This window comes from Thamnophis elegans, chromosome 1 (genome assembly GCF_009769535.1).
Source record: "Thamnophis elegans isolate rThaEle1 chromosome 1, rThaEle1.pri, whole genome shotgun sequence".
NCBI classification, from domain to species: domain Eukaryota; kingdom Metazoa; phylum Chordata; class Lepidosauria; order Squamata; family Colubridae; genus Thamnophis; species Thamnophis elegans.
Window position 1 is genome coordinate 69,276,378 of NC_045541.1, and position 16,291 is coordinate 69,292,668.

The 16,291-nt window shown below is 41.0% G+C and overlaps 1 protein-coding gene across 1 annotated transcript; it reads left to right on the forward strand.

Annotated features, from left to right (window-relative positions):
• The first annotated feature begins 1,930 nt into the window (after positions 1-1,930).
• On the forward strand, positions 1,931-14,319 carry GSTP1 (glutathione S-transferase pi 1). The gene is made up of 7 exons (XM_032219407.1): positions 1,931-1,992; positions 2,190-2,228; positions 6,678-6,784; positions 7,401-7,488; positions 8,347-8,450; positions 10,986-11,093; positions 13,600-14,319. Coding segments are annotated over exons 1-7 (636 nt in total). The 5' UTR covers positions 1,931-1,991; the 3' UTR covers positions 13,789-14,319.
• Positions 14,320-16,291: the final 1,972 nt, after the last annotated feature.

A 16,291-nucleotide genomic window follows, 5' to 3' on the forward strand; every position in this document is an offset into this window, starting at 1 on the left:
TAGTGGATGAGTAGTGTGCATGCCACTGGTGCAAATGGAGCTGCATGCACTTGCACAGAACTATCCCCTAGCCCCATCCCCCACCCCACCAGTCTGCAAAGCCGGAAAGGTTGGGAAATTCTGCTCTAAACCATTCAGGGATTGGATTTACTGTGTAATCTAAATCTGGAAAGATGATAACCTTGTGAATAGATGAAATGCCATTAAGCATTTTTTTTCTTGGAAAAACAGCTGAGCATAACTTGGTATGTTGTTTGAATCCAGACTAATGATCATCTTATGGCAAGGGTGTCAAACCCACGGCACATTGTTGTCACGTGACATAATGCAACTTTCCCTTCACTAAATGGAGAGTGGGAGTGGCCAGTGCGTGGCACAACCCGCACCTGGCTTATGGTAAAGTAGCAATTAGTCCCCCAAGAAATCAGCACAGGCTACAGCAGTAAAGAGGTACCTTTGCTGCCGAATTTGCTGTGCTCTGCTGCTCAGCGGCTTTGCTCAGCCGCTGCAAAGCTATGGGAATTTCTTTTGGAATAAAGGAGATGAGATGAGATCGACTTTCCCTTTCTATGTATCTCCCTATTCCTAGAATCGAAGCGGACTACCCCAGACTTTTAGCTGCTTGTAAAATAAATTTAAAAACTTTTTTTAAAGGGTACTAGTTCACTTTTTCTGGGTAAGTGTCCTTAAGCATGGTTATCACTGGACAATTCTTAAAACAAAGGTTGCCACTAATTTCAAAAGGATATATTCCTTGCCTTTAGGTTGAGGTGAGACTTCAAGCATGATTTACTGTAACTGCAGACCATAATTAATATTCTGACATAAATAGAAAACTACAACTAGATCAATGACCAACAAGCACAAAGTAAAAATGTCTATATACTCTATAGCATACACTTCTTCCATAGAATAAGGATCTAATTGAATCACTGGTTTGTTTCAGAGTTGGAATGATGCATGCAGATTTTCTGTGCATGTGATGCAATTCCCAAGCAGTTAAACATGTTTCAACACACTGTAACATTAAGATCTCAATTGACAATTGTATTTCAAAATCACCATCTGGGAACATTTCTTATTTCTTCATTTAAAAATTAAAAAAGGGTTGATTTTTAAGATCACATACTGGTCAAGTGACTCTGGACAGCTGACAAAGGAATAAAAGCAAACTGCAGAAGCAACATACCAACCAACCCCCCCCCCCCTAACCGTGATCAGATGGGGTTATGCAACATCAGGGCATGAGGCCTGAGGGAACAGCCAGTTTAAGGCTCATCCTTTGCACTCTTAATCTCAGCTATGAGTGATTCTCATTTATGAGTTTTATCCTCTATTAGTCTCTTCTGGCCTTATTTTGCACAAGGTAACACTTCAGTAGTTTCCCATTACTTCTTCTATCAGACACAATTGCTGCCCAAACCAATACTTTGTAATTGGAAGCAGCATTCAGGTTTGACAGCATTCAGCTATGGGGCTTAGTATGTTATGTGATTGTGATTTATAATCTATTTCCTCCAGCTGTTGCTCCTCTCTCTACTAATTGCAGTTCCCGGAAAAGGGGAAGGGACACCCTACTATTCGACGTTGTGAACCAACTTGGACTCTAAAAAAACAAAAGTCGAGTCTGTAAACGACCGCGCTGCAGTGCCAGCGCCGTGTTCCAAAAGACAACCGACTCCCCGTTTATTTAGGCATCATCGTTTTCCCAGGCACATTCCAGTGTTCGAGACGACCCAAAAGATTGCCATTGATTCCTGCTAGCGGCTAAACTGAGGCCAACTTAGGCTCGGATATAAGGAAGAAGCCAAGTCTAAGAAGCCCTTTCCCTCTTCCTGCCCCTTTAAGAAGGGATAGTCCAGAGGCCAGCTAGTGGGGCGTGACTCAGCAACTTTTGCCGAGCTTTGCTTTGTGCAGATGCTAGCTAGAGGATCTGTTCGATCAATCGCTCTCTGCTTTGGTTGTGTGCCTTGAACCGCAGATTTCCCGACAGTGAGTAATCCCCACGTTTCTGTACAGCTGGCCTGGTTCTCCTTCCCCTCCTGGGGTGATGGGCACACGCGAGATGCAATGGGGGCTCCCATCTCCTGGCAGAATTAAACGCATGCCGTCGCGGTGCGTTTAATTTATTATCTCTAGCGGGTGCTGCGGTAACAATCCTCTTTCCTTCTCGTGTTTTTTCTTCCTAGTGCCTGGCGAGTACACTCTCACCTACTTCCCTGTGCGAGGTGAGTACTGAGAAACGCGTCTCGGGTGGGGGAGCTTTTTAAAATAACGTTGCAGGAAAGAGAGCGGGGAAATCTTCGCCAATAGGACGAAGCTTGAAATATTCTTCAAAGCTCTTTCTAAACTCGCAAATGTGTTTGATTTGCAGCAGTTGCTCTATTCGTCTCCTTGCTGGTTTCCTCCTGCAAAACAGACTGCCGTTTTTACAAGGGCTTTATTGTTTCTCTCCGATCACTTTGATCATCTATTGGGGGGGGGGGGGTGTTATATTGTGCTGTTGCCAGGAAGTGAAGAATTCTGGCTGGCTTTGTTGCATCCCAGTTGACCAGCTTGGAGTCTTGTTGTTTGCAGAATTTTGAACCAAAAATCCAAAGACGAGTTTCGGAGTGAAAGAATAAAGTTCCTTTTATTCAAAGAATATTAGAGCTAATTTGAAAACGGTTTGCAAAGCGTTGGTGGGTCTCACCCTGACTTCACCTGAGTCACAAAGGAGAGCCACACCCTTTACAGAAGCGTAATAGCAATTATACCCTCCCTAACTCCTCCTATACCTACGTCAGCTATACCTGACGTGGCAGGTCACAAATCTAATTAAACAACACAATTACCCTAACTTTACCATGTAAACTTCCAATCCTTAATTAATGTTTGAGAGTTAAACAGTTGTAACCCCTGATTTAATCAACGCTTATAATTAAGAGTCTGTGATTGCTGATCTTATTTAGTGTTAAGGGTACTGATTTAATCAACGCTTGGAGTTGGACAGTTTGTCTTACTGATCTAATCATAAGGCCAATCATTGCTTTTAGTTTACTGATTTAATCATATGGTTAATTATTGCTTCTATACGTGTTTCAGCATAGCTAACGTATGCCTGCTGTTGAATAAGAAAATTTTAAACTTTTCTGGAACATCCCCATTCATTGTTTTGGAACCTTCTGAGCTGCCCATGGTGCTTAACCTGGCAGAGTCCCCTGGGAGAGGTTTATTCGCCCCACATTTATTATTTGTATAAGTAACTCAAGGCAGCAACGATAACTAATACTCCTTTTTCTCCTCCTATTCCCCACCACCACAACAACCACCCTATGAGGGGTGGTTAGGCTTGAAAGATTTAATGACTGGCCTGAAGTCACCCAACCAGCTTTTTAAACTAAGATGAGACTAGAACTCACAGTCTCTGACTTTCTAGTCTGATGCCTTCACCATTAGACTGAGCTTTAAAGGCAGCATGAGAAGTCCTCATAAATACACAGGACAAAAATGTCAAAATTATTTGCTACAAAAAAAAAAGTATGTGAGGAGGGAGTATATCAGAGTCCTTTTTGTAGTTGGACAAAAGCACATGTATTTTCTCATTGAATTATCATTCAAATATAACAGCAACATTTAGTTATTTAATCCTGTTAATATTCATAGCAGTATATGAAACACTGTATCTTTCATATACTACCCTGAATATTAGCAGTAATGTATTTCAGAATAAAGGATATATTTAGTTTAGGAAAAGGAGTTTTTAGCTCCATTAAGTCCTGGGGGGGGGGGGAAATGTAACTTTTTGTCTAAACTATAAATACATTCTGAACAGCACTGAAACTGTTCAGATAATAAACAAAGGAACATTGGAAAACCTTTTTCTCTCTATTTCCTCATCCATTTTTATTCAAGATCTCTCAAGAATTCTTCTTTTGCAGTTTGATCTAGATTGGCTTTAGATTTCTGTAGTATTCTGGGGAACGGGGAAAAAAATAGCACCCACCCATGAATTTTTTACCATTTTTCCATGGGGGAAAAAGTTTCACTTTCATCAAACTGAATATAGATAGAAAACAAATGCAGATATTTTTAAAAATTTTTGCAGAGCATTTATTGAGATGTATGCCCCCCCCCAACTAAATAGGATTTGCTGCATAATCAGTTGTATTAACATTCCATATCCATATAGAAGGAATGTTCTCTGGGTACCACCTGAGGGGCAGAAAGGCAGATCATATGGATTCTTCATCGTTGGAGCTCTCAATATTTATTTTAAAATGCTTTTATTATAAAAATGGGGAAAATATACAATCGGATAGGAAGAAATTAAAAACTCAAAAAAATTAATAGAAAGAGAATATATATTTGTTGCTCAGGGTTAAACTGAAGGGTCCTTGATGCTCTCTGAGGTTGCTTGTTTTATTGCAGATGCTTCATTATCTGCTGCTGATGTCGTGGATGATGTTACCTAGTTTGGGCAATGAAACGTTTGCAAGAAAACAAGCAACCTCAGCAAGCACCAAAGACCCCCTCAAAGAAAAATATTTTTGAATTAAATGTATACAAACAAAAAGTTCAAATTACAAATTACATCTTAACCACATGGAGATATACTGTTTAAATTTTGTACGATGCTGATAATTCCTATTCAGAAAGTGAATACATGTCTTCCATGCAGGTCTCTTAATAAGTTGTAATTGTTTAGTAGTTCACATATTTAAACACTTTTTCTACCCACATTCAAACAAGCCCAAAACATACAAGTTCAGGTCCAAAATATTATGTTTCCAATTTAGGTTAAACCCAAATTTTACTACACATTCTCTGGGGTACTCAAATACACATGAAAATAATATCACAGAGTATTAGTTTGATATTCATTAAAATATCAATCAAAAACATTGTTAAAATAAAATATCCCATTGCTTCCTTGTTTGCTTTTATTAACAGCTTTTGTTCACCTGCTCAGTCTAACCAACTCTGGGTGTAATGTACATGAGCAAGCCAATACAAAATATATCAACAAAAATTAGCTTTTAAAAAACACAATAAATTAATGACAGCAAAACAGGTAAGCATTCTAATTACTCTTGAGGCCCATGGGATATAATTCATGTTCTGTGTTGGCAAAGCAATTGGGGAGAAGATGGAAAAATAAGCCTGAGGGAAATGGCTGCTGTTATTCAGTAGTTATTGATCTTGCTATTTGGCTAAGAATCAGGTGTAGTTCACCATTATCTGAAGGAGGGTTTTTTTTGTCTCTAGATTGTTTTGAGCATACAGCACCACCAAATTTATTGTTTGGTTTAATGATTTTCTCAGATTTATTTACTGCACAATAGATAGGGTTTCCTACCTATCTATCACCAGGAGTAATTTGGCTCCTATGACTTCATGGGCATATTTTTCTTTTGAAAGCAAAAGATAGGTGCTTTGCTACTGCCACTTCTGGGATGGTTTTTGCCATACCAACCCTGGCTTTCCTCAGAGGACTCCCATCTGAATATTAACCAAGTGTGACACTTTTGCTGAGGTCACCTTAGCTATGATTTGGAAGATGGTGTATTTTAGTCTGACAGAGTTGGCTGCCATCAGAGGTTGCAGTTAATATGTGATCAATCCCTTAACTTTTGTTGTTTGCTTGCTTAGCTGGTATTAAGCTCCATTTGGGCAAGTATAAAGAGGCTGAGCTATATAAGCCGTCTATGGCTGCTTCTCCTTTTGGAAAGTAGTTATGTCTTGATTCTGAACATTTATCCATCAGGAGGAAGTCTTGGACTTAGAATGAATGCCTCATTTTATGACAATACAAAAAATGTACTTATTCAAATCCCAATAGCAACATTTTCTTTCTTTCTTCACTCAATCATACTTTACATATCAATCTGTTCCTCTCATTTTTCTGTTGGAACACTACTATTTTAAAGAAATATCTGGAGTTCCATGGATGAAGAAGCAGCCTGGGCAATGGATAGTGCACTACATGAAACACTCACAGGAAAAAGTGTAAAACACAACATTTTACATAAAACATTACCAGTAGAAGGAATTATTTGTTCCTCAGAATTGAACTGTGGGGACCTTCGTACTCCAAGTTTGGTTGTTTTCTTGCATTTCATTACCAAACTATGTAACATTATCAGTTCTAGTAGGGAGTGGGGTTTACTCTCATTCTATATACTAGTGGATTGCCCTGTTAGTGTTGGTAGGAGTGATCTTGGTGGTTCCTTGATTGGGCTGTTTTTTTTACAGTTAGCTTGTTGGCAGTGTAAAAACATTGCTGTATGACCTTCCCCTGAATCTAATGAGGTTGAATTCAAGAGGCCATAGAAAGCTGTAATAACCTTCACAGACAACTTCCTCCCGTTCCAATATTTGAATCAAGCATGTAACTGCTTCATTTTCTGATAAATCTCTCTCATTATTATCTGCATCAATTTTGTTCATTTTAAACTTCTTCCTTACCATTTCTTTGGCACATGTCATCTTCATTGCAGTGACAATGAGGTTTTCTTGAAAATACTGCTTCTCATCACAGAACATGCAAAATTAAAATGTGGGGGCTGAGTGTGTAACTTAGCATCTTGTGAATCCAAACAATTATAGTCAGTGACCCATACTTAAAAATTATGGTTGAGTGTGCTTAATAAATATTGCCACTAGATTTATCCATGTTTGAATTTTTTTTGTCTCAGGACGTGGAGAAGCCATACGCCTGCTGCTGGCTGATCAGGGACAGGAATGGACTGAGGATGTGGTGAATGGGGAGATTTGGAAGAAGGGAGATCTGAAGAAATTATGTGTGAGTAAAGCGGGCTTTGAGATACATTTTAGAAGAGAAACCTTTTTGCAAAATGAGCTCTTGCATGCATTCCAGCTCCCAATGTTGTACCATATTTTTTCAGAGTATAAGACTCACCGGAGTATAAGACACACCAAGATTTTGAAGAGGCAAATTAAAAAAAAAGTTTTTACACTCTGCAGACCTCCCAAAAAATGGCCTTTTTTTGTGAAAACGGGCCAGTTTTTCGCTCATTGCTGCCTTCCCCAACCCCCAAGGAGCACTCTGGAAGCCTCCTAAAGGCTATGCACGGCCATTTTAGTGAAGGGGGCAGGGTTTCGGGAGGCCAAAAATGCTGCATTCAGTGTATAAGACACACCCAGATTTTCACCTTCTTTTTTGAGGGAAAAATGCGTTTAATACTCCGAAAAATACGGTAATTTCATTAACCAGATTTCTGTCTTAGGATGCACAGCCTGTGGCTCTCCGGTTAGTTTACAAATTTCATTATCTTCGGTATTTTCAACACTAACTGGGTCTTGGAGGAGGTATTATTCAGCAATATCTTTACTTACTTGGAAATGCTATGGAATGTTCCATCACTAACCACTTTTCTCTCATTTCTTTTCTTTTCCAGGCCTTTGGCCAGGTGCCGAGATTCCAGGATGGGAATTTTATATTGCATCAGTCAAATGCTATTCTGCGCCACTTGGCTAGGAATCACGGTGGGATATATGGGCAAATCTGTGGGCATGTTGCCTTTTGGGGCTAGAGCATTTGTGTCTACATAAATGCTTATGTGTATGTAACATGCCTCTTGAGATGATCGCAATGGATTTCTACATGCTTAACTAAAAGACCAAGAAAAAAATATAATGGAATTTAATTAATAGCTAACAGAGATAGAGCCAGTTTGGTGTAGTTATTAAGGCACTGGGCTAGAAACCTGGAGACCAGGAGCTCTTGTCCTGCCTTAGATAAAAGCCAGCAGTGTCCTTGGGCCAGTCATTCCTTCTCAGCCCAAGGAAGCATGCAATGGCAAAGCATTTCTTAAATCTTGCCAAGAAAACTATAGAAATTTCTCCAGGCACTCACTAAGAATGAATACTGACTCAAAGCATAAACAAACAAAAGGGGATGATTTTATTATTCATAACAAATTTTTAAAAATATAATAAAAGGCAATTATCAGATGTGGCTAAAAATACATCAAAAATTGGAGAATAAGAGTTATGATTTGCATAAATACCGATAATAAAATAAAAACTGACTGGCCAAATACATCAATCAGATATATGCTTAGCAGTTGTAGATTGTTTTCCAGATGTTAGATGCATGAAGTCTCTGACTACATTCCCATACAATGCTAACCCAAATATAATTTGTTTTTGACTAAGTCTGTTTTTAATTCCACCCATTATAGATCGACTCGCTGTAGTTTATTCAGCAAACCATGATTTAGAAAAATCCTGGTCTAAACTTGCTATATCGGTGATGGTAGAAAAATGCAGTTTTAATTATCAGTGTTGTTATGATGATCCTCTCTAACTTTGGACTTGGCCACTTTCTTTCCCTCCCCATAGGACTCTATGGTGAAGATGCAAAGGAAGCAGCACTGCTGGACATGGTGAATGATGGTGTGGAGGATCTGCGAAACAAATATGCCCGCTTAATCTACCAGAACTATGTAAGCTGGATTATAGGAGACCTTGGTTTTATTTTTAGCTGCTGTATGGAGAGCTCAGTCCCCTATTTAATGATTTCTTGGTTTCTCTGAGACCAACAGGGTGATCAAATCATGGGATTTTCTGACAGTATCTAAGAAGTAGATTTTATTGGGAAAAGCTAATTTGGGTTTCAATCTAAAAAAATGTAACAGTAAACCTGATTAATTTAGTTCAGATGAACTTTTTACCCCACTGCAGATAGTAAAGCTTTAGCCAAAGGGGTTCCAGTAAAAGTGCCAGTGATGTTATCTCCACAGTCTCATTCGATTCCTACTAGCCAGAAGCCATGGTTGGGATGTTTCCTATTAAAAAGCATCGCTAGCATCCAGGTTCTTTGCCTGATTGCAGTGAATTCTTTTAGGGCAGGGGTGTCAAGCTCAATTGTATTGAGAGCCAGGTCAGTGTTGTGGTTGTCCTCTGTGGGTGGGGGAGTAGGGGGAGGAGAGGTGAGGCCGGGGATTGGGGGGATGTGGCCTGGATGATGATGATGATGTTGAGGTATATGATAATGCTGCTGCTGAGAATGGAAACTGGACTGGAGCTGCAGCTAGGTTTTCCCCTGTCAGAGCTTTTGGAAGAACCTGGGGGCAATGCACCCTTGGTGGCATATTCTGGGTCTTGGCAACAGGTTAATTGTCTGTCTGTCTGTCTGTCTGTCTGTCTGTTCGTACATACATACATACATACATACATACATACATACATACATACAGCTATGTGTGTATGTGTGTGTTCCAGCATAATTTTGGCACTAGAGGTGGGTACCTACCTGTTCAGACCGATTCAGACAAGTAGGTAGTAACTTGGCCACGCATGCCGCCAAATCAGTTCTATCGGCGGTGCCATAGGTGGCGCCATCTTGTTTTTTGCTTCTGTGCATGCGCAGAAGCAATTTTTTCACTATTATGCATGCGTGCACAGAGACTTACTCTCTGGAAAAAAAATATTGTGGGGGTAAGACACCCCTAACCCCTTGGGGGGGGTGTTCTGTTAAGATACAGCCTGTTGTGCCTTACAAAGGATTTTACTGTACTGCCGTAAAATGGATTCTACTGTACAGTGCAGTGGAATTGCTGTGGTAATGGCTTCACAGTATTCCACAAGGGGGCTTCCTCTGGTAAGGGAGAAAATCCAACCTTAGAAATTACGTTTGGTCTGGACATTTTCAACACGGTGATTTCATTTTTATTGACGCTTCTGGGGGCAGAGGAAAAACATTTTTAACTAATTTAATTGTCACTGAAATCAGGGCTCACGGAGAAGTTGCTCTTGCCATCGCCTCTTCAGGAAATGCGGCAACTTTAATGGAAGGAGGGAGGACAGCCCATTCCGCACTTATAATTCATTGCTTTTCCTGTCTAATACAGGATTGGGAACAAATACCAGGGCAACACCGGGCTATCAGCTAGCCAGGTATAACAATAGGCAGCACATCATCTAGAAAAGGCAAGATGAAGGCAAGTGGAACATGAGAACCAATGATTAGCAAGAGAGGTTTGGATTAATCAGAAACCCTGATCAACGGGGGTTGAAAGAATGCTAAGTGGTGGAGTGGTCCATTAAAGGGGAAAATGTGCATTTTATGAAGAGTATGGACTCAGCCCAGTGACTAGGGCAGTGATGGCTAACCTTTTTGTTGTTGGGTGCCAAAAATGCGAGGGCATGCGCACGATAGCATGTATGCATGCCAGCACTCAATGTAAAGTGTGCCTCCACATGCACATGCATGCACAACCACCCCACGCTCCCACCACGTGCGCTGCACTGCTCGCCTCCAAGCTTCCTACGTGGGAGGCTGTTTTCTCCCTCCCCAGGCTCCAGGAGAGCCTCTGGAGGGGAGGGTGAAAAAACTCCGGTAGGCCCGTTTGGGCCATTTTTCACCCTCTCCAGGCTCCGGAGGCTTTCCTAAAGCCTGGGGAGTATGAAAATGACCTCACTCAGTCCTCCAGAAGGCCGAAAATCAGGTGCCTGGCAAAAAATCATGCTGGAACTGATGACTTGCGTGCCGGCAGATATGGTTCTGCGTGCCACCTGTGGTATGTGTGCCATAGGTTCGCCATTATGGGACTAGTGAATGCTAGCTGCTATTATATTGGAAGTAAAAACTAGATTTATTAAGAAATAAATGAAGATTAGAAAAACCTCCCACCTACAGAGGTCTTGGACAGATGGGATAAAATTATCCTTGTTGGTTGAACACAAAGACATATGTCAGGTGAGAAAGATCCTGAGTTCTGTTTCTCCTTTTACCATGGGCTCCTAGGTGTAAAGAGATCATGCCATCTCTAACAATCAAACCCTTTTTTAAAAAACGAGGCATGATTACCTCCCCCCCCTCCCCCCCCCCCCCCAATAACAAGAGCTCAAGCAAACGGAATCCTTCATTTTGCATTATTGGTAGAAATGTCTTAGTGCATTCCTTTCACCCTAATTCTTCTCCCAGGAGGGAAAGGCAGACCTGGGGGAGGAAAGAGCTGACTGTTTTTCTTTCACAGGAATCTGGCAAAGCTGCTTACATTGAGGCCCTGCCAGCTGAGCTGGCCCCTTTTGAGAAGCTCTTGGCTGAGAACGATGGAGGGAAAGGCTTCATTGTAGGCAAACAGGTAATCAAACCATCACAGCTTCCTGTCGAAGACAGACATCTGGACTGGCCATTAATGGTCTTCCGGAGATGGAGGCAATTACTCTGGGGTGAAATTCATACATTGTTGTTAATGTGTGTTCACTGTTAATAAAATCACAGCAGTTTACTATATTGCAGTCACCGCTGTCTGGTTCATGCCAGCCATTAAATCAAAGCTAAAGCAATCAAGTATTGCTAATGTGCTAACAGCAGGCTTCTGCTTTGTCTTGTCTATATTAATCTTGATTTTAGATAAAGGGGGAATACCGACTTGTCCTTATTGTATAAATGGAGTAATACATTTAGAATCCCACTTCTACTCCCAGTTGATAGTATTTCTTAAAACTCAAGAAAGTTGCTTCTTTTAAAAAGGAAAATCAAGGTTTTTCTGACAGTTGGGGTTTTGTACTGTGTTCTGTGCTTTCCTGCAGTCCCACAGAATTGTTATAAAAATAAGGGCAAAAAGCCCCCCTTCCCCATGGGTGCTTACCTTTCAAAGCCTTTTCCAGCAAAGGCCATACCAGGTTTGGTGCTTTCTTCTGTGACATAAAGCAACATAATGCATCAGTGTATGTGTTTCTACTTTCCCTCATGTTTTCTGAGCATATTTGTGTATGAGTGAGTGAAAACTGAGCAACCCTGAGCAGGTTGATTTCCCTCTTCCTGCCAGGGTTGCTCTTATTCCTGGGAGGGAGGGGGTGTTTCCTAGACGATTTACTGGGGGTAATTTTGACATGGCTTCTCTTATTGAGTGGTCTATGCAGACCAGAGGTGGGTTCCTACCGGTTCAACCAGGTTCAGCCGAACCAATAGTGCAATGCCACTGTGGGTCACAGAACTGGCAGCGAGCCAGGCTGGTCACGCCACCCAGTGGTGGTTCCAGATCCCATTGCAACCGGTATGGTGCAACGGGGCTGGGCATCCACCAAATGCACGCAGCAAGCGCATGCTTACTTACCGCCCACGATGCTCCAGCTGCTCGATGGAGCGTTGTGCAGGCTCTGTACGCACCATGCGCTTAAGCCCCGATTGGCTCAAATATAGGTAAGGAGGGTGGGCGGGCGGGCCCTACGGAGCACCGTACTGGAATGGTACCTGGTACTCCCAGCAGGCACCGGTACACCCGTACTGGGGCATAACATTCGTATCCCACCACTGACATGGCCGAATTGGTTCCCCGCTTCTTCCGAACTAGTTCCCCAGTCGCCACCTTTTTTTTTAGTTCTGCGCATGCGCAGAACAATTTCCATTGAACTGCGCATGCATGCACAAAGCGTGCACACGAGCGAGCCAGTAGTAATGCCAGCTGAAACCCACCCCTGATGCAGACCAAGGGTTCTTGGCTACCACGGATCTTGCCAACTTACTGAGGGGGCGACATGCGTAAGGGGTGATATATTGGAGTAGATATGATATGATTTGAAATGAGGGACATTGACTCCGCCCCTTGTCATGGACATATCATTCTCTGGTTGCTATGGAGTTTCACTGTATATCCCCCTCCCCCCCATTTTCTTCCTCTGGAGAAACTTAAATTAGTCCAGATGATTTTTAAAGGACAACTGGAGAGTTTCCCATGGGCAGGATGGATCATTTGATTGAAACCCTGATTTTCCACTTTAAATAAGGTGGTTATGGCACTTGATCAGATTACACTGGAATGGCCATCCCTCTTACAGTTCCTTAGTAGACCAAGATGTTCCTGGAGATGAAGTAGCAAAGGAAAACCCATCTTAAGTCTAAGAGTGGTTATATAAGATCTTATATTCAAGCTTACACTATGGGGAAATAGGCAGAAAAAAGATCATACTGTATTTTGCTGTCCTCATTGTGTCTATTGAATGCCACCGAGTAGCCCTTTTTTTGTTCCCCTAAAAAGCAACCTTCAGGTATGGGTAAAATACAAATAGATTAAATGCGTAAATATGCTCCACTTGGAATCATCAGCACATTGCGAGTGACTGCCAGACTGCTCCCCCCCCCCAAACACAATTGGAGGTTTTTTTTTCCTGAAATATTTTTCTCCCTTGATCTCAGCCAAATCCAGCTCATTTTTAAACAGAGATTCTGTTTAGTTTTTGCAGGGTTGTTCTGATAGGTAGAGATTCAAGTCCCTTTATGTGATTTCATCTCAGTATTCCATAATTCTGTAGGTTGCAGGAAAGCACATAAACACATTATCGAAATCCTGCTATATGAGAAATCTCAATTTTATTTTATTTCTAAAACTGCTTTCTTGAGTTTTGAGAAATGCTATCAGCTGGAAGTGGAAGAAAATGCCAGCTTTACCATTATAGATATTTAGCGAATATGGTACAGGTAGTCCTTGAAATGTTTGATATGTATTTAGGAGGTGGGGTGGAACATCTGTGTATAGTGTTATGTACAAAAATGCAAAACTAAACCTGTTTTGCAAAGTTAATGATGTTTTTTATTTCCATTGCTCTCTTCTGTTGCTGGGTTCCACTCTTCTCCATCTTCTTCAGATTGGCTTTGCAGACTATAATCTGCTTGACATTCTACATGTTCATTTGGTCCTGGCATCCAATTGCCTGGCTTCCTTGCCTTTGCTGGCTGGCTACGTGCAACGCCTTAATGACCGGCCACTTCTCAAGAATTTCCTGGAATCAGATGCCCGTAAGAAACGCTTCATCAATGGGAATGGCAAGCAGTGAAGCCATTTACTTTCCTAGGATGCAAGTTTGTAGTTTTGTACCTTTGAGATCTAATAAAGCTACCGTAGTTTTTAAAAAGGCCTCTGTCACTCTGCTGGGGAAGGAAAATCATGAAAACCATGGAGATGGAAGCCTTTTACAGTCCAGAAAAGATGGTTTTGTATTTGGTTTTTAGTTGTACTAAAGTAGCAATAATGCTAAAGCATTTATTAATGGCAATGGTAGATACACTTTAAAAAAAAGAATAAATGCAGTTCTGCAAAGACTGATTCATGGTGTGGCTATGACACAGGAGTAAGAATGTATCATTCACCCATGCTCTTTTCCCATTGGAATCCAGTCGTCGTATTTTTTTTACGTCAACAGTTCCTCATAAATCAGTCAAACCCCCCCCCCCCTTTAAATATATTCTGGTCTCTCTTACTAGCAGCGTACATTTCTCTTAGCAGTAATCTGCATTTCAAGTTCCAAGATTACAGTTCCAAAATTATGGTGTACACTGCATTTCAGGATTAAAGATTGCTAAAACTGCTGATTTTTTTTGTTTTTATCAGGATCTGATATTGAACTCTACTACAAATTGGAGAAAATATCCTATTAGTCACTTTGATTAAAATAATTTCAGCAACCATTTCTAAGGTAACTTATTTTCAGACAGTTGTCTATTAAATAAGTGTCAAACCATTTTCTGCCCCGCCTCATCAAACATTCTTCCATATTTTCAACGGGTGCATTGCCCAGTCGCTTCTCTTTTCTGTGTTGGATCAAGTTATTTCTATTTATTATACATTTAAAATAGGTCATACTGCTATTCTGCTTGAGATTCTTAGGTATTTTCATTATATAAGTTCATCATACATACCTTGTACCTATTCTGCAAATGTATCTTTGAAAAGAAAAAAAGCTTTTCTCAGACTTGTAACCAGAATTGTTTTAATAAACCAGGATATCTGAAGAACCATCTCACCCCAAAGGGATAGGCTTCCCTATTCATTCTAGCATGGGGTGGGCAGCTATGCAACTTTACAACTTGTGGACATCAACTCCCAGAATTCCTAAGCCAGCCATGGGAGTTGAAGTCCACGGTTATAAAGTTGCCATAGTTGCCCACTCCTGTTTTAGCAGAAGGGGACCAACTGCACACTCCATCAGCCAAGGAATTTCAGCCGTGAAGTCTAGATAGGAGGAGAGTCTTTTCTGCTGTGGCCTCTGCCCTTTGGAACATCTTGCCAGTGGAGATGAGTTTCACTCCCCTCAATCCTTCTGGCTCTCTAGAAAGACCTTAAAACTTGGTTCTGCTAGTTGGCTTGGGGATGCTCTAGGCTAAAGGTGGTTGGTGCAGTGACAGAGAAGACACTACTTCATCCCCACATGTTTTGCCTGTATTTAACTCTTGTAATTTTAAATGGTTTTTTATATGTATTGTATTGTAGGCCACCCAGAGTCACATTGGAGGGTGATATGAGCAGCATATAAATTTAATAAGAAATTTTAAAGGAGGGGACCCATTCTGATTTGTCATAGATGAAAGATGATTTTAACTCCAATTTTAAATATTTTCTTTTACAAGGGAGCCATTATTTGTTTTTTAAAAAAAGAAATCGTCTCTAGGGATACAAGCATGAGAGAATGACAATGTCTTCTAGGGTGGGGGTGGGGGTGACGGAACGGGACTCAAAGCTGATTATACTTGCCTCGTTTATTTTTCTGTGTTGGTAATTTTACAGAAAACTAAGCAAGTTAGTCCTGGAGAAATGAATGTTAGCCCCTTTTTTTTTGGGGGGGGGGAATCAATTCTGCCATAAATTGCCGGATTGTAAATGAATTTCAGTAGGGTGATGCTAGACTCAGGGCCATTATATGGGTTGAGGGCCACATGCAACTCTTAAATGATACTATTCCTATCTTTTGAACATATAAATAGGGAGGGACTTCTATATGATTTCACTGAAAATCATGGGCATGCTTGTTAATCTTTGTATTACCATCACAAGCTACTATTACTAGGAGCTCAAGACATTTTGCTATGTGAGACAGTGGACAGAAAGGTATTCCTCTGCTAAATATATACTAACAGGTTAACTTTACCTTCAACACTGGCAGTAGAATTGTGTCCTTCACTCTACTTGAGAAGGGTGTACTAATTTGATGGCATAAGCTCCTCCTCCCCTTTTGTCATTCAGTACCTTTCCACTTCATTTCTCCATACGCCAATGTGTATCATATGGTGATGCCTCACATTCATTGATCAAAATTGCCCTTTTTGCTTACTTGGTTAGGTGTTTGGTTGGTGTTTTGTTCAGCCATACTGCCTGAGATATTGGTAATGCAAGCCTCTAGCTTCTTGCTACCCAGGCTAGCAATGTGCAAGCAGCAGTACTAGCTCTGAAAGATGGGAATGCTCATAGAACAGAGAAGCTAGGGTTAGGAGAGTCAAGTGGAGTTGAAGATACTGCTGTAATTCCTCCCTGCATCTTTTGTCTGAGGTAGGTACTTCACTGTC

Excerpts from the sequence above, each read along its gene's own strand:
- GSTP1 (XM_032219407.1), top strand. Across the intron at positions 2,229-6,677 it reads CACCTACTTCCCTGTGCGAG|GACGTGGAGAAGCCATACGC; the intron begins GTGAGTACTGAG and ends TTTTTGTCTCAG. Across the intron at positions 7,489-8,346 it reads CCACTTGGCTAGGAATCACG|GACTCTATGGTGAAGATGCA; the intron begins GTGGGATATATG and ends CCCTCCCCATAG.